At 41.4% G+C, this 18,673-nt stretch overlaps 1 protein-coding gene across 2 annotated transcripts; it reads right to left on the bottom strand.

Moving 5' to 3' along the window:
* Positions 1-4,492: 4,492 nt before the first annotated feature.
* rhot2 (ras homolog family member T2) lies at positions 4,493-17,991 on the bottom strand. 2 transcript variants are annotated; one of them, XM_036526834.1, is made up of 19 exons: positions 17,832-17,991; positions 16,491-16,549; positions 15,948-16,029; positions 15,565-15,608; positions 14,071-14,124; positions 13,758-13,810; positions 13,269-13,377; positions 12,518-12,619; positions 12,231-12,329; positions 11,977-12,085; positions 11,714-11,834; positions 11,370-11,454; positions 10,979-11,124; positions 10,718-10,818; positions 9,021-9,151; positions 8,198-8,278; positions 7,982-8,104; positions 6,630-6,829; positions 4,493-6,355 (listed from the first exon to the last, which is right to left on the bottom strand). In XM_036526834.1, the coding sequence occupies exons 1-19, from the start codon at positions 17,866-17,868 to the stop codon at positions 6,238-6,240; spliced, it is 1,854 nt and encodes a 617-aa protein (XP_036382727.1). In that variant the 5' UTR covers positions 17,869-17,991; the 3' UTR covers positions 4,493-6,237. The 2 variants fall into 2 exon arrangements, with proteins under 2 accessions (XP_036382727.1, XP_036382719.1); XM_036526826.1 differs by having other exon boundaries at positions 6,630-6,832.
* Between the last annotated feature and the right edge of the window lie 682 nt (positions 17,992-18,673).

Consider the following 18,673-nt stretch of genomic DNA (forward strand, 5'->3'; position numbering starts at 1 on the left):
TTCACCATTTAAAAGTGAAATCAGTTTTTATAAAAACATAAAATATATGAACTCATTATGTGAAAGTTTATACTGTAATAAAACGTTTTCTCATCTTGTGCTTGTCTCACACACTTTTTTGGAACAATAATAATTTGGAATTTCTGGTTACAATAATGGTGATGTGTTTGCATACCTCATGTGTGTTTTTCCCCCAGGTCTTATAAACTTTTTTTTTTTGACCCCCGAGCAATACGTATTATCACACGCACTACTGTCATGGAGTGATGAGGTTTTGAAGAAACTCATCTATGGACTCTATTCAATAAAGTTCCACAAGAGGGGGTATAAACATCTAATTGATTTGCCTCAGCAACAGACTTCACCAATATATAGACAAGAGATTCTATTGCGCAAAAATTAGGAGACACCACTAAACAAAACTGAAGTGCCATGGCGTTAGTCTTAGTTCTATAATAATACAGTGCTGAAATACGAAAGTTAATAAATTATTATATCACAGTTATTATTAGGTTATTATATTAGTTTATGTAAAGTTGAATATAAAACTACCAAAACATCTAATAACAAAATAATTCTTCACCAGCTAACCTAAGTAGTATAGCATAAACAGAAATTGATTATGGTTTTTAGAAAAACATATAGACTATTGATATTAAAAAATGTTTCTGGCTTCAAATTGATCAAATTGATTCTAATCAGTCACTCCTGTCTGAATCTGATAGGCTTCATTGTGTTTAACTGCCATGTAAGCACTACTTCAACTCAATTATAAAAAAGATGTCTTTGTTAGGTGGTTCACAGGGAGCAATTTCATTTATAACAGCAAAAAATTCATAAAGCTGATATTAGAAAAAAGGCAAAAACATTTTTCAAAGCAGATGCACTGACATTTTATTGAATGGATGTGAAACAAAACTACATTGCATTAATCAACATTTCTCATTAGCAGTGCTGATCAGCGCAAGATCTGCTGTGAAAGTCTGGAGGCATGTGTAGTCACTACTGGATACTTTGCACCAGCTTGCAGATGCTGTCATGTGGGTCTCTCTCTCTTTCTTCATGTACGGCCAGGGCAAGCATACTTCTCTTCAGTGGTCTCTAATGCTGCGTGCTGATGAAGTTCATCCTGTGAATATTCAGCGGGACTCAAGTCTTGTGAGCAGGGCATTCAACTGCACTGACAAAGGAGCTGTTCCGTTTGAATGCTGTCATGTGAAGATGGTCCCACTGAAAGGGCAGCAGGTGAGGTCCCAGGTCTTTCTGCAGTCAGTTTCCCATGAAATTAATTGCCTGTGAAATTCTGTTCAACACAGTTGCCCAGGCCAGCATACTTTGACCTCCCGCTTAATTAGTTGTATGTAACAACTAGCGTATCATTCTACACACGTGCATTACATTAGCTGACCACCCTCAGGTAGTACACACCTACACACACTTTACCACAAAAGATGACTTGCCCCCATTGCTGGTGAGTAGATCTGAGTTGTTGGTGTTGCATCAATGCACACTGATGAGACATGGGTCCTATGTGACTATGTAGCCACCTCTTCACAGCTGGACTGGTCATTCTCCACTTTTTTTCAAAAATAATTGTGAAATTGGAGTATTTCACAATTCATAAGTCATAGCACCTCTCCAAGACAGACTTATGACAGTATCTCAGATCATAGCCTATCACTGACAAACTGTCTTTAGCTGTAAGGTTTTCAAGGTCAGAAACTCCCTGGAGGGTGAGCTAGGCTGTTTCACTTGCTTGGTCCAACCTTTAACAGACCAATGGCACAAAAGTTTTGTTCTCTTGATAGGAGGGGCATAATGGTGCCTTCCTGTGTCTTTCTGTCTTGATTTTCACCAGCTTGACATTAAGCAGATTAAATCACCTCATCAGCCATGCTCAGCCACCTTTTGGTCTAATAATGCTATATTTTTCTTTAACTTCTTTTTTTGCTGGACTTTATTGAGCTGTGTGCTTCAGTATGCTATTGGATAAAAGTCACTTACTTCTTCCAAGTCACTTACTCTGTGACCCACAAACACACATTGTGCAAATCGTAGAATCAAATAAAGACAATAAAAGTGTTTAGTGCAGTGACAGCATATGCTTAATAGCTGCTCCAGTGAAACTCACTCTGTGACAGGTAGTGGGAGTTAGTTATATTGTGATCTATCCAACATGGCAGACATGCTCTTTCTGTTCACATTTCAACATCACTTCTTTGTTTGGAAGAATAGCACAGAGCTGGTGGGTTGTTGTATCTACCTCTACTCAAAAAGCTGTTTTCAATGAAAAAGACCATTCATACTTCCCATTCAATTAGTTGTGCAATATGTAATGCATAGTTCATTATACAGCGTGAGCCTACAAGTATGTACAGTTTTGGAATACTGTAGGCCTATATAACCATAGACTGTAGGCATAGTTTTTGACACAATGTCAGAATTTGAGTCAAAATATTGGCTTTCAGGCGTATCAGATTTTGCATACAGCAGTAAGTTCTTTTATTCACTATCAAATCATTAAATGGCCTTGCTCCTAATTATGTGAGTGACCGCTTGCAATTGTACATTCTCTCTTAGAGATGCATTACCATAATAAGCACACTGCATACTATTAGTACTGTACTGTTGTCAGTATAACAGACTATCTCAATTAGTTTTGTTTTTCATCTGTATATTCAACAATGCATGTTCTGCCTATTATTTTTCAACCGTAAAAAGCAAAAAATATTTACAGTTACAAACAATTATCACCACCACAATCACCTCAATGTGTCCTGTCTTTTTTGTTTTTGCTTGAATGTATTGAAATTGTCACAAATACTTAAGGGGAGTCACTGTTGAAAAAGATTAATTCATTTTTGACTGAAGTTCAAAATAAGAAACGCAATTGAAAATGTCGTCAGAAAGCAATCGCAAAAGTTTTGTGTAAAATCTAGCATTTCATCAAATTTCAGCGATACACTGTACTTCAGACCTCTGTGTTATGTGACTTCGTTTGAGCATCTAGCAGTACTCAGTTGCTTGCGAGTTGCAAGGCTCACTCCCCTCCCATCGATCTCCTCTCCTCTTCTTTACAACAGAAAGAACATCCAACATCCATTCCTTAATCGCACCAGAACGAACATCTGTCCTCCGTCAGTCTGTCATAAATGTAATTTATTTATGGTTATTTTCTTATCTTCTTCAATATTTTTTTTATCATTTTAAATCACTTTTTGTATTTTTGCCTCCCCCGTCCTACAATGATAAACGCACGCCCCTTTCCCTGTTCCATGAACATTTAGTTTTAAGCAAACATGTTGAAATGAATGCTTCATATCGCCTTATATGTCTAGTTTCTCGTTTGTAAATTACCACCGAAAAACAACATATCGAGGTGAACAAATCGTTAATCTGCTGTACTACACGTATGTATGCTAATTAATCGATTTACTTTAAGCGACGAACTTGACAACCCTACTGTCTAATGAGCCGATGAAGGTTGTAATCATGCAGCTGGCAACATTACTGGAGCCTATGGAGGCTTGTAAATAATGATTGATCTAATGGCCGCCAACACATTGAATTAATATCCAAATTTACATACCTACTTTGACTAAAATATACACTTATGAAAATAGCTTTAATGACAGCACGCTCCAAAGGGGATCCCGAGATCGTTTGTAAATTGTTTTACAGCCCGAGGTTCATCAGTGTGTGCCTTCCTTGTATTATACAGAATCCCCATCCGCAGCTAAAATTAATAATTGTTTGACAAGAGACGCATCGTGTGCAAATACCCCGGTGTTTGACCACTGTCGCCGCAGTCTTTGTCGTTCAACACACTTGGTATCATGATGGAAAAAGATGGCTAAAATAAGAAAGGGCACCGCGCGTCCTATGGACTCACGCGGACAAAGCCTTGAAGACACTATTCGCACTTGGATTTAAAGTGGCCAAACACTTAAAACGTAGTTATATATCTAGTCGTGTATGCATTTCCAAACACAATCAACCACCAGGAACCATGCGTATTCCATCAGATAAACCATGCGCTAAGTTAGGGTTTTTCGGACCACCATACATTTATTAATCAAACAATGTAATCAATGTGACACAGCAATGACAACTGTTTCTGTAAACGTATTATTTTATTTAGAATAGCTTAATGAATATTTCATGGCTTATTTTTCAGGAGCATATTTTCTTTCTTAAAATAGGCCCTGTATGTCTTCAAAAAAGGTGTCAGGCACCCACTTCCCAAATGAACTGACAGAATGACCTAACACTTCATGTTTGTTTACAAGTGCAGTAAATGTTCAATGACAAGTAAAACAAAAATAATCAAGGCGGAAAAGCGGCTTCGAAACATGTTCATCGGTGGAAACCACAATCCACACTCTGCCATATATCTGAGCGACGTGTAGCAAAACGTATGGGTTTTACTTTGTATTTCATATATATATATATATATATATATATATATATATATGTATATATATGAGGGGCCTCTTTGTCCTGCTTACACCTAAACGGGGTTAAAAAATCTCAAATTTCAGTCCTAGTCTGAATCTTCATTACACTATGTGAAGAAGCAGAATAAACATTTATTTCTGTCCACTAATACTTTTACCACAAAATATAATTGCCAGGGTTAAAATACTAGTGCATTTGAATACCTGCAACATGCTGTTACTTACAACAAATGGTTGGGTGGTGCCCTGCAAATCATTCAAATTTCTGCCAAATAACATGCTAGTTGAATGCAGCTGGTCCAGGCTTCCACTTGCTCATTGGCTGTAGGTTTAAAGGTTAAAAAGCACCCTGTAAGGCTGCAAACTAACAGACTTCTTACATATTGTAATAACCTTGCAATAGCTTTATGAGCATATAGATGTGCTGTGGACATCAGCAGGATGGATGCTTGTCCTCTGTATATCATCTAAAAGCAGAGGTGGAATTAGATTCTTAAGAATCAGATATTTAATTTGGTACATGGCTTTGGAAGAGGTTGTTATTAACCTGTGACTTTAAAGTACAGATGACTCTGGAGACATACTGCAATACAACATTTTAGTTGTTGCTGCACTTGCAATAGAAACTGGCTCCTCATTGTGAATAGAGGACCAAAAATAAAAGGACTCAGGTAGCAGCAGCATGTATGTGAAAACACACAATCCATTCAAAAGTATTTGAAATGTGAGCTCTGACTCTCATCATCAAAGTAACACAGTTATAAAAATACCAATGAAACATACATGAAGAACATTAGTACATTTTCTGTATTTCAATAGGAGTTGAATGGTATCTGGACTTTGTCAGAGTTACTGCATGGCATTACAATTTAGTGTTTGTGAGAGGGAGGCTGTTCTATTTTGGCAAATTCAGACGATAAAGATCAATATCTGAGCGGGGCAATACATGATTGGACCAGTCAGGAAGGTCCTCTACTTATTGACACCGGGCTCAGATGAGACATCATAGGCAGGCATCAGATCTCAGCCATCAACAGCAGGGGTGTCAAAGAGTCAGTTCCTTGCGACTGGGCTGGTCACATGACCTCCATCTGTAACCATGGATGTCAGGATCCTCGTGGGCTTGTGAATGATGCATGACTCGATACTGCCTTCAGCTCCAGAAAGCAACAGTGGGGCAGCTTTCACGTTTACCGCAATGTCGCATCAAGGGCGCGATGGATATGTATCCTTTTACCTTTCTGTGTTCTGTGCCAGCTGATAAGCGAGGCCAACACAACTGATGGCTTAGATATTACTTCCATGTCCCCAGAAAACAGTTTTTCATGTCAGGGAAAAAAAAAGATTTTCACTTGTCCTTTTACTTCATGGGTACACTGAGTATTTAAATGGGTACAGATTGAAAGGGTTAAAACAGGCATTGATACTGCTCCTTATATCATGGGAGCGCCCACGGTGTCTGCATTTAACAAAATCTCCTGTTGGCCGAGGCGAAATGAGCTCCTGTCACTGAGGGACAGCTGATAGTCAAGAGGGTTGATGGTGATTTGCCTGGACAAGACCATACGGCAGAGGGCCACAGGAGAAAAAGAAAACACGATCTCAAACTGGACTGCCTTTGGCCTTAAAGATGCTTCTGGGAATCTGCGACTCTGTGCTGCGTTGGGAATCTGCAATGAGATGCAGTTGTATGCCCCACCCTTTTGCATGTGATAAGTCTGTCAATGGAGATGAGGGTGCTTGCTGCGTCAGGCAGACTGGAGGCTGTAGCTGTGAGGGTCTATTTGTGCCGGATGAGGGCTCTGTAGATGCTGAAGCCAAGGACTGCGAAAACAGCTGCCCCCAGTGTCACTCTCAGCCAGAAGGAGGTACTGCTCATGTCTGAGCCATTCAGGTGTCTGTGAAACCAGAGACAGAGAGACATATCAACTGAAGTGAAAGGCAAAGTCAAAGCGCTGCGGAAAACTTCAAACAATTTAAAGAAATCAATATGGACTTCCCATTTCACTTCATTGTAACGATCCAAAATAATCGTGCTGTGGGTTGTATTTGTAAGCTTGTTGTACTTTAAGTCTAACACAGGTGTGGATAGTTACATCAATCAGTGACATCAAAAGCACATCCTTCACAGTTATCAGCACCTGTCGTTCAAGAGTAACAGAAGGCACCTACGGGAACATGGCTGCCCAGACCAGCTTGGAGTAGATGGAGGTGCTGGGGGTGTCCAGGCAGGTACAGGAGAAGGGGAGGGGGGGCGGGAGGCGGTGCTTGTAGCAGAACTCCGCTGGGGAGATCCCGTGCTGCTGCTTCTGCTCAGGGAGGTCTGCCTTGCAGGCCACCACCACGCAGGGAATGCTGCTGTCCATGTAGTGCTGCTGAAGGCCGGGGGACGGAAAGAGCAGGGAAAACCAAGGAAAAGGAGAGGGGGCTCAGAGGGCTGAAACAACTGCTTGCCTAGGGTGTATTAATAATGCAAGGTGTCGGAATGCGTTTATTAATAGGCTGTCTGTCTGATTAAGGCTACGGGCCCCCGCCTTCTCCCATCATCCGCCACAACAGCCTTTATGAATAAGTGAAAGCTTTCGGCTCATCCAAAGGGGAGCTTAAACCCAATCGTCTGCAACGTTTTCACATATGAATCTTTCATGCCCACAGCGTTGCAGGTAGTGAAATAATCGACTGTTTTTGCCTGCGCTACAAAGGTCAAATCGCAACAAGATAGGTGCAACTCCATGCCCTGCGCGGTGCCTCCTGTGCACTGTGAATAACATCAATGGTCCAAAACAAATGCTTTGTTTTCATAAGTTCATAAGATTTCCCCAAAATTAACATGCGGAGGCCAGTGTTCTGGCTGGTATTATTTTCTCTTAAGGTATGTGTTCTCAGGGCCCTGAAACATTTTGTCATTTTCTGACTTCACCAAATTCGAAATTATATTTTGTCCCGTTGAACATTATTAAGTGTTTTTACAGTTTAGGTATCCAATTGTCAAGTCATAAAGATTGGGTGTCCACATCCCATAATATTTGCCAATGCACACATCACACAAACCTGCTTTGGTACACCTTTTGTTCACGCTTTTCTTGGGAGATATGACAATATCAGAGCAGCAAAAAAACAGTGGGCATGTTATTAATTTTGTCAATCATATCCAGTGTTGCTCACTTGTACAGGTTTTCAGACATCTGCAGGCCACCCACAGTGCACACTTGACCTTGCAGAAATTTGGCACATAATCTTTCAGGCTTTTGATATGTAAAATACACCCAGCAAACATTATGGCAGCCATATATCCAAATTGCATGTTATATGTATACACAGCACATTTCGGCATATCAGCATATCAATAAGAAAACATTATCAAGAAAACATTTTGTGTAAGCAAAAAAAATATGCACAGTCTGTGGTCAAAGTGCAAAATGCTTTATTGTGCCTGAGCAGAGGGAGCTGATTTTAGGCAGAAGGAACGCCAAAGCAAGGATAGCCCCTCCCACTGTAGACAGTCCCCACCCCCAGGAGCTTACCTTGTAGATACTGGCACAGTAGTTGAAGGATTTGGGGTCACTGACATCGTACATGAGACAGGCCACATCACACGCCGCATCAGAGGCCTTGATGAATTCGGTGTCAACGTCCACCTCGTACAGCTGGGGAAGGCAGACGGGAAGAACAGGCATGAGATGCTACAGGTGCCAGCCATCAGACCTCACACTGCCATTCTGCTGCATGGGCATACTCACTATCAGATACTTCTCCTGGCTGCTGACTTGGACAGTGTTTACGGTGTAGTAGGACAAGGCACCCATGGAACTCTGCTGTTTCTGAAACACACATGGAACAAAAGGTATGCTACAAAGGGAGGTGACTACAGCTTTTTAGTGTTGTGATGTAGTTTTTTAGGTACTGAGAATGTAGGCAGAAAAGTGAATTCAGGAAAGTGAAACTACAGTGTAACCAACTCAGTATCTACATAAAGATTCTGCATAAAATGCACACTTAAATACTTGATATTTTCTTCTATCAATCTATATAAAATTCATATGACTTGTAAATTACAACCTTAAAGATGCAACACTGTGCATTGCTTTGCCTTGGTTAAATGTCTTGGTTGTTAGTGTTGCAATGTTTATTTTTGTAATTTTGTCACTCTTTTAAGCACTTTTTGAGGACAGATGATCTAGCAAACAATATGGTATAACAATATGTTCTGTAAAATACTTAAGAATGGGTGTTTACTCTAGAGCTCACGTTCTTCCTTTAATTTAATAAAAACATGGCACACTGCTGACACCTACAGCTGAACTATGACTATTTCATATAAATCTGTGAATTAACATTGGTGAAATGGACTGTGCAATACACCCACTCACTTTGACTATAATTGACTTATGGGGCATGCTTAGTGGTTTCAACACATTGTCAAATTAAGGGGTTAAGGGACACAATAATAACCATGCAATCTATACTATAGTTTGACTGTGCCAAAGGTAAAGAGTTTTGTTAATTGTTAACAGTATATTTCATCATACTGGCATCACACTGCACAGGTAACTGTGATCTCACCAATAAACTGTGGCCCAGGAACGCCTGTAGGAAGGCGGTCTTGCCTGTACCACGAGGTCCAATCACCTTACAGAGAAACACAGTACGCTGGGTCTGTCCCTTCTCTAGGTCTATGGCCTTCTCCCGCGTCACTGCAAACACACAGGGACATGATAAAACCACTCATTTCACTCTGTGGTGTGCAACACAGTGGTGCACAGCCAGATAAAGTTAATGTGTTTAGATGAATACTGGCACTGGATCAAACAAAATATCCTTGTGTACACACAGGACAGCTGACTAGACCCAGATCCATACACTCCAAAGACGCACCATCAACAGGCAGAGAGCAGAGGCAACACTGTGAAAACACATCGAGCTGCCAAAGTCTGGAAAGTTTTCCAAGATATCCTTCCTTATTGCCAAAAGTGCACCATCAAATGACTGACTGCACCACTAGCAGAAAAATCAAAGGACTGTCCCTAAGCATGAGATCACACCTTAACTGTCTTCCTTGTCAGTTGTGCTGGGGCATTCCATACCAAATGCACAAGGGTGGCATCTCACCTGAATTTACCTGTAGGTTTTTAGACATCCTGATTACAGAAATCAATGGCAATAAAAAACCCAGCTGACTTCGCACCCTGAGAATATTGACCAAAAGTAAGACTGACACTGACAAATCATTCTGGACTCAATTTTAAATTTAACTATTGTGTGTAGCACCTCATTCAACCTGTAATAATTTGTGCTTTCCAGAAAAAATAGGAGTCCCTAACAAACATCTAAAAGGTTATGAGACAATATCATCCCAGGCAGTTTTTACTGTAATTTCACACACACACTTCACCCTGGGTGCATGTTTTGCGCACGTTTGCTAAAAATATTTTAGGGACAAATCTTCCAAATAACCTTTACACCTTCTCATACGCGTAGTGTGAACAGTAAAGCTGTTCGTAGGTGGATCTTTTGAGCATGTCCCTTACTCCTAGAAGGGTCAAACCTGCTCACCTTTTCAACACAGATTTCCATCTGTACAGGAAGTTTATTCAGGGCATTAGCACTGATGAGAGGTAAACACCAAAGCTGTGTTACATCACTCTCCTTCAATCCCCCGCCCAGCACCCATAGCTACAGCTGCCAGGCCTTAATCCAGCCACATGGTCAGCTGTGTTGGCAGCAGGCTTCCACCTGCGCTCAGTGCCACCTCTCCGCTGAAGACACCCAGAACTCGCCGACGGTACAGAGCATGGCCTTTATGATCGCCTCGCAGTGTGTGTGGTTGGCCTTACTCAAGTAAGGCAGTGCACTGAAGACGGGAGGGTTAAATCGCTGTGCAGCTTAAGGGAGACTGAGAAAATCCTGAGCTGTGTGTGCCCGTTCGGGGCACCCAGGGTGAAAGAGCTGTCTGATTTTAAACACATAATTTTAGAAACGTCATTTCCATAGTGACAGTCCTCCAGTCTAATCCTTTCCTTCCATTTGCTTTCTTGTAACCGGATCATGAATATGATTCACCTCAGCTGCTGGCTTCATTGCACTCCTAATCTTCCAGTGGTTTATTTACAGTTTCCCAGGAACTTTTCTGTGGGTGCTACACACTGGTGGTGGCTGGGGCCAAGTCCAGGAAAGGTGCTATATAAATGCAATCCATTGAGGACATAGGGAGGAGACACACACACACACAAACACAAATTCTAACTCAAACTCAAACATACCCGTTACTGCAGAAGTCTGTGACTCTTGCTCAGTGAGGACGGGGTAGCCCAAATAACCCAAGTACTCCAGACAGCGATGGATGTCCAGGTAAGCAGTCATCCTGCAGTGGGAGTGCACACAGTCAGAGCTTCAATGCAGAGATAAAGCAAGAGCATCACAGAAGAGGAGACAGAAGCAGGGCCACACAGAGCGTGTCAGTGAGAGCAGCAGTGCAGGGGTGAGGGCCTGGGTGCGGCTCCTGTGGTGGCGGTCTTACTCACGTCCACTGACACAGGTACCCATGCAGTGAAATGAAGCCGTCCTCGCTGGTGGGGACTGCTTTGTACACTTCTGCACCCCAAGGCGTGTAGGGAAATACGCTGAACAGATTCTTGAGTTCAGCGGGCGAGAGGGCCGAGTCTTTATCCTGGGAGACAGAGAGAGGGTGAAAAACACAAAACAATGAGCAATTCTCTAACCTGTTGCCTTAACATGTTGTAAGCTCATTTCCTGTGTGTGGAATTTAATTGCTTTTAAGTGGCTTTAAATTTGTAGAGAAGCTGCACTGTGGTTAATCTGGATAAACCTAAATATTAAGATAATAAAATATACGTGTAAGAAATTCAAATGAACACTGAAGAGAGGGTGGGGTTTGCGGTCACTGTTACTCACCTCATCATACTTCTCAAACACCTTCTGCAGGAAATCATGTCCCAGGTGGTTGAGCTCTGTGGAACATCCCACTGGAACACGCAGCCTGGCAGATAAAGACATGCAAATCACCAGTGCTGGACACCTCTGCTTTATTTGATCAGGCCATGATAATGCAACTGTCACATGACACATAGCACACATTGTTGCACATAACCATTAGGCTGAATTTATATTTGAAAGTCAAATGACTGCTATGTACTTTTATTATCAAGAGCAAACAACAGTTTTAATAGGATAACAAGCATGATGGCAACAGTAACAGTAAGAAGTCTGTTCTCCGTCAGGGCAGGTGGGAGACGTACTGAGGGTAGAGGTAGTCATCTGTTAACTCCAGTGAGTCATCGTAGCCAAACTTCCTCAGGATGGTCCATGTGGTCTCGTGTCGACCCCTCTGAATGAAGAGTGTGTTGAGGAAGAGGAAGCCTGGAGCACACAGAGTTTCCCTCTGTTAGAAATTCCCTCATACCGGCCATGTATTTATATATACTGTGTAGTATCTTCGACTCACTGGGCAATGCAGCCAAACAGTACTTTTATTTAACCCAGTGTTTGCACTGTCTCTCACCATTTAGTGTCAATCCATTGTCCTGCACTCCATCACTTGTATTTTTCCACACCACCGTCTTCACGTCCTCCAGAGCCTGGGGTGCCAGCGGGTTCCCAAAACACAATTTCTGAGGAATAGCAAAAAAAAAAAAAAAATGAGGAACTCAATTTCACTTTAACCTGAAGCTTGGTGGTGGAGCCCACAACTCCAGCAGCTATTCGCAACAGGATCTGTTTAGAACATCTGGAGCACAGATCTGAGACTCCTCTCACCTGAAAGCTGTTGAGCTCACTGTCACTGAGGATCCTGTCATTGTCTAGGTCAGACAGACTGAAGATGCGACTTAGGGCACGAACACACAGGGGCCTTAGCTGAGAAATAAGAAATGAAACCATTATGTTCTAGAACACACAAAGATGCTGGTTCTGCCTTAAATATAAATCATCCACAACACAGCAGTGTGGTAAACTGCAACCTCTCCATCTTAAAGAGGATTCATACTATGTACAGGAATGTCTGTGGATTGTGAGGTGAGGCAAAGGTGTTGCTGTGAGCTAACCTGTTTGTCCTCAGGATCGTACAGTGGGGCAGTTGGGTGTAGCACGGCTTTCTGGGCATAGTAGAACAGCTCTGAGATGTTTTTCAAGTTCTTGGCAGAACACTAGAGAAGCAGGAAAGACAGACTTAAACAGCAGTGCCTTTTTGACAATTGTAATGAACTATACATTCACCTGTGAAGAGCAATTATTCTCTGTTCTTGAAAATACTGTAGATTCCTTAAAGGCACAAAAGAGATTACATTACATTATGGCCACTTAGCAGACACTCTTATCCAGAGCAACTTACATATGTTACAATTTTACCCACTTATACAGCTGGATATATTTTGAGGCAATTGCTGGTAAAGTACATTTCCCAAGGGTAAAACAGCAGTGCCCCAACAGGGATTTGAACCAGTAACCTTTCAGTTAGGAACCCTTTTCCTTACCACTACACCACACTGCCACCTGCAGTGCTTGCTGGCAGATTTTCTCAGTAAACATAGCCAAGCAGATCATTCGGGGGGGAAAAAATCAATTCACATTTAGCAAAAATGTATGTTGAAGAGAAAATATGACCACCTATTATTAGTCTTCTCATAACATTTGCATATTACTGGTACTGTACAGTTGCAGTAATCATTGTTGCACTCTAAGATGGAGTGCTGCAGAGTATCTGCACACACGGTGGGTGAGAGAACATGAGCAGTGTGACTCTATTGGGGGGGGGGGGGGGCAGTTTTCCACAGGCACACACACAGTAGGCCTCACCTCCACGCACGTCTCGATCTCGGAGAACTGGTTCATGATGGGCAGGATGGACTCCATGGAGCTCCCGCAGCGCAGGTCTGATTTGTTCCCTACCAGGATGATCGGGACTCTGTTGGACCACCCAGAAAATTATGATTAAATGGCTCTCATTTACCCATAAAATATCCTTTCCAAGAAGGCCTTGATATTTAACTAGTGTCTCAGGCTTTCCAACACTAATATGTAATATTTAAGCATTGTAAATGTTTTCTTTTATTATAAAACTCTTTACTGTTGTTTTTGTTGTGGATTGCCAGGGACATTACTTACGATATCTAAATGTAATAAAATCCGTAAATTCGCCTACCAACTTGCAGTCCAGGGCATATGCACATGTGGTGCAACAGAGCAGAGCAACCTACATCCACTTCTCAGTATTGTGCTCCCACAAGAAGACAGACAAAATCACCTTTTGTATGTAATGCAGAGAAAATTGCTACAGGTACGTACTTGCTTCCCTTGTCTGCTCCTCCATTCACTAAAGGGATCCACTTTGTTCTGATCTAGAGGGACACATTAAACCAATTTTCTGAGAATTAAAAAGTGAGCATCACAAAGCAGGGAAGAGCAATGCCAGCTGCCATCATCAAATGTCAGTCAATGTCAAAAGTAATGAAGACAATCAACCTTTCTTACCAAATACCACCCATATGCAAATATCCATACACTATGCAAAAAAACTCAGGTAAAAGACTACTGCAAAGTTTAAAAAATGGATCTGTTGCCTCCTGCTGGCAGTCACAGTGTTTGCAGTGAGAGATACCTTCTCAATGCTGTCCTCTTGAGTGACGTCGTAAACTACACACACCACGTTGGCCTGCAGGGAGGAGAATCTCAGCTTGGTCAAAACGTCCTGCACTGTTCCTCAAAGGTTCCTCATTGTCACAAATTTACATTGTCCTGCTTTATGAGGAGAGGGTAAACATGAAAAAGTTCAGAAAAGCCTGAGGAAACATATATTTATCTGTTTTCAATCCCATAAACAACATCAATTATCATCTGTTCAGCTGACTTTAATTTTGAGTGGGTGAAAACACAAGCTCTTAATGAAATTACTCATAGCTCTCGTACGTAGGCAGGCTGTATAAACTGTGAAGTACTTTCACTGTTTTAATCAAACTAATGTGCAGAAACACTTTATTAGCAATACTAAATTTTGACAGTGGCCAAGGGCAACATACTGGATGCATACAGAACTTCTGACTAGGTTTCATGCCTTAGTAAAAATTAACCACTCTGTGTAATACTACAGACCTCTGTTGTTTAAATGATCTTGTACAACAGTGCAATTAAATATTTCTACTCGTACTAATAACACAAGAGTCTTTTTGTTCTGCTTATGGAATTCTGTGGTATTTTGAATTGACACACGTGTTTCTAGCGAGGCAACTAAAGCCATCATAAGGCTAAAGCTCACTGTTCATGTTATCAAAGGTAATTGGTTCCTCTCTACTTTATAGTTCACTACTTCTACTTCTACTAAGTCTTACAGTGCTTCCCTTGATTCAATTCTACTCTTCTAAACACTCTATTGTTCTACATTCTTTTACCCATGCCTTCCTTGTAGCCATATGCACTCGGTCGATATGCCTGTTCTATCCCAGGCAGGAGCAGTGGAGCCAACATCACAGCGAGTGAAGCCACTGCACTCACAACAAAGCAGCAGCTGGCCCACAGAGCCCTGACTTAATCCCCTCTGAAAAATTTACTAATAATAATACACCGCTCTAAATTTGGAACCATGAACACTTTCAATTGCCAGAGCACTCAACAAAATGTACTTGTTAAAAACTGACAGCAGGAACATTAATACTCTTTTAAAGTATTAAAAAATTGCTTTTACTTCCAAATGAGCAAGACAGGGTAAACACAGAAACTGTGGTAATGATGTCATCATTTTGAGAACATCTAAACAATGGAAATGCACACCTCATTCCTTGGGTGACGGTCCTTTTCAGGTTTACAGACAGAAAAGGCTTTTTCTTCATACCCTACATGTTTGGTCTTGACCATGTATTTACAATGTAAAAGGTTTTCCCCGCATTCCAAGACATCACTGACGAGTGTACAGCTACAGGCTCAAGACTGTTAGAGGGGAGAGCATAATGTGGGTGCACACATCGTGGAAATGGTTGACCTGACTGGGTTCCCCCTGTGGGCTGATACCTACAGCCTGAACTCTGGCCATCCGGAGGACTGTGCCTTCAGCTGAGCTTCAGCTGTGGAAGAGGGCAGGCCACCCTCTGGGAATTCTTACCTTGACGATTTCTTCTTGCAGCATTTCCTCAGTCTGCTCATTCTCTGTTAGGCAAGAGCACACCTCTGTAATGCACTGCGTAATCACACTGCCGCACAGCACAGGCTCCTCTTTAGTCTGTCAGCTTTAACGGCCTCCAGGGCTGCGTCCAACACACAGTGACCTGACTACCACAGGACACCATAAGCTACAAGTGAATCATGTGAGTCACATTGATAACATATACCAGTGCAATAGCGGCTCTCGTGAACATCCTCACAGTTGCACTGCGAATGGCCAGTGTGAGTGCACAAGCTCTGCTCATGTTATTTCTTTCATTTAAATGTCTGAGGACAAACATCAACAGCGTATTGTGCTAATCAGACTACCAGGTAGCACTTTACCTGAGTAGTCAACGATGTGGGTGGGCACCTTCTCAGGTGTGACGTCAGCAGGTATGGTGATCTCTTCAGCACGGGGGGGCACCTGTTGGCAGCACAGAGGGTGATAGACCGCAGTGTTGCAGGGGAAACCAAGCATTGTGTGCTTTGTGGACATTCACTGCAATGTGTGGATATTTACATTTATCTAATGCTATGCAGAACCTGGTGATTTATTTATTTCCACTGAGGAATACAGTAATGGTAGTACTTCAGTTTACACAAAGATGTAATCTTCCCACGTGAATATGCTGTGGATATTGACTGGTCTTGTACTAAAGTACACCTTGGTACGCTGTGGTGTAATTTTCTTTATACAGCAAGAGTATAATAAGGAATATAATTTGGAGGGAATACATCTTGGGCATAACCTAGTCTCAAATGCAATAGTGGAGGCTGAATGTATATGAACTGTGTGATTGCAGGAAAAAGTAGTGCTCTATCATTTGCACTGGAGTGGTACATAGGCATTTTGGTGTGGAATGACACAGTTATGTGGGTACTGACCTTTTCAGGAAACTCCTCCCCTACCAGAGACATGATCAGTGATGTTTTCCCCACCTTAGCTAAGGAGGAAGGCAGAATGGAGGGATGAGGCAAAGATAAAACATTAAGGGGGATGGTAAAAAACAAGGACACGTGGATACAAGATATGAATGGTGCACACCTGACACTGTAAATAAGCACCTTGAATAGGGTCAATAGCTCTGAGAGGCTAGTAACTGAATTGCTCCACAGGGATAAAACAGCCAGATGCTTTACATCTGTCACTGGTTCATTTAATGTTACCTAGTGTCCTTGTTAAAGTACGAATGGGTTAATGACTCCACTACAGCTACTGGTAACTCCATGAACTCATCTGTTAGGATTAACGTTAACCTACAGGTTCAATAAAGGGACAGGAGTTCTATACATTATAAAAACAGAGCTAACATAAATACATCTCATTCTTTACTCAGGCTACAAAAATTTCCCTAGAACTGATGGCTCATCATTTTAACATTCCCATCATAGCGCTGGAAGAGCTAGTGTTAGCTAACAAAGATGTGTTAGAAATTATAAGTCGTACGTCAAAATCAAAAATAATACGAATGTAATTTTCAGTGTAAACTCTTGCCAAGAGTCACACCTAACGTTAAGTATCTAAAGCGTCGATAACTGGATAGCTTAGCAGCAAATCTTTTCAATTAGCTAACCAGTTAGCTGGCTGTAGTTACGAGTACATCACAAATCTCGCTGCCAGCCTTGCCTTTGTAAACACACCTAGCTAGCCAGGAGGCTACATCTACCTTGGGATGTTGTTTCCGAATTGTTTCAACTAACGTTGTAGCACTAACAGCCTGTTTCACAAAGCTAAGTAAGCTAACATTAGCTAGAAATCAGGCAGACAAACGTTTTAACATATGGTAGCTTTTAGTGTGGAAGCTGATTAGTTTTCTGGTTAGCAATCAGTCTATCTAGCAAAAACATACACCCCAAATACATAAATTTACTGTCTCGCTTTAGGTTGCTATGATTGAAAAGTAGTTGGTCAACAGATCTAGCGTTGACTACCTAACAGTTGGTTAACGTTATCCGCAGCTGTGTTAACGTTATTCAAATAACACGAACGTTCCTCGGGAAACTCAGCTGGTGAAGTTCATGTTAGCTTGTTCGTTAACAACCTTCACTGGTTAGCAAGACAACTAGATAGGTTGCCTTGCTAACCAGGCGTGTGACGTATAATACATATGATACCTAATCTGAGTACGAATACATTAGTTCATTATTTTAAACCCGCTGGACTACCCATCTTCTGAATCCAGCAAAGTTTTGGCACAGGCTACTGAGAAAAAGCGATGCACTTACGCTCCCCCAACAGCAGTATCCTGACATCTCGCTTCATGCTTCCTCCCTTTTGTACAAATTTGTTTTTACCTGCGTTTTTCAGGATTTTGGCCAATTGGGTTGTTATTATTGAATTCAAACCCCAGTTCACTCTCGCCGACCCATTCCAGCTCCCACAAGGAGAAACACCAAAACCGCTTCCGGTTTCTATATTTCGCACGCTTACGCCGCCTGCTGTCCACGTAGACATAAAGCATTCACAGTGCACTGCGATACAGAACATTCTCTAGCAAATTCAATTGAATGTTACATATTTGTACATGTTCACCGTATGCTCATTTAAACTCCCACAGTATTTGTGACACATAAAAACGACATTACAAGTACTATTTATCAATTTGTTTAAAAATTTATTTAAAAAAAAGCTTTACAAAATGAACATATGGGCGCAGCATTCTGCCACTGTGACCAAAACTAGTGCATACTTCTTCCCATTCATGAACAAAGAGCAACATGTGCATAATTTATTGTTGTTCTCATCTACCTTAGTAATCAAATAGGATACTGGGTATTTTCTAATTACAAGAGTAAGAGGAATATTTTTGTTACAGATTTGAACAACAATACTACACTTAGGTCACAATCACTTCACTTTTGTAAACTGCAGGAAAATCCACATAGGTACCAGGTTATATCAGGGTGAGACAACAGATTCAGAGAAAAAAGGAGAGATCAAATGGATGTGGAGAAATAAATTACAAATCCTGTCCTTAAAACTTAAACTGTGCAACAAATAAAATACATCCTTCATGGAACCTAAAAAACAATCCTCCAATTATCAAAACCAGTAAACAAGAACTTAA

Source organism: Megalops cyprinoides, chromosome 1, assembly GCF_013368585.1.
Source record: "Megalops cyprinoides isolate fMegCyp1 chromosome 1, fMegCyp1.pri, whole genome shotgun sequence".
In the NCBI taxonomy this organism is placed as follows: Eukaryota; Metazoa; Chordata; class Actinopteri; order Elopiformes; family Megalopidae; genus Megalops; species Megalops cyprinoides.

What these genes read in the sequence shown, in the direction of transcription:
- rhot2 (XM_036526826.1), bottom strand. Translation starts at nt 17,868, where the DNA reads ATGAAGCGAGATGTCAGGATACTGCTGTTGGGGGAGC. An exon ending in CAATGGATTGACACTAAATG is followed by an intron (nt 11,835 to 11,976) that starts GTGAGAGACAGT and finishes TGTGTGCTCCAG; the next exon opens with GCTTCCTCTTCCTCAACACA. An exon ending in GGGTACCTGTGTCAGTGGAC is followed by an intron (nt 10,819 to 10,978) that starts GTGAGTAAGACC and finishes CTCCCACTGCAG; the next exon opens with GATGACTGCTTACCTGGACA.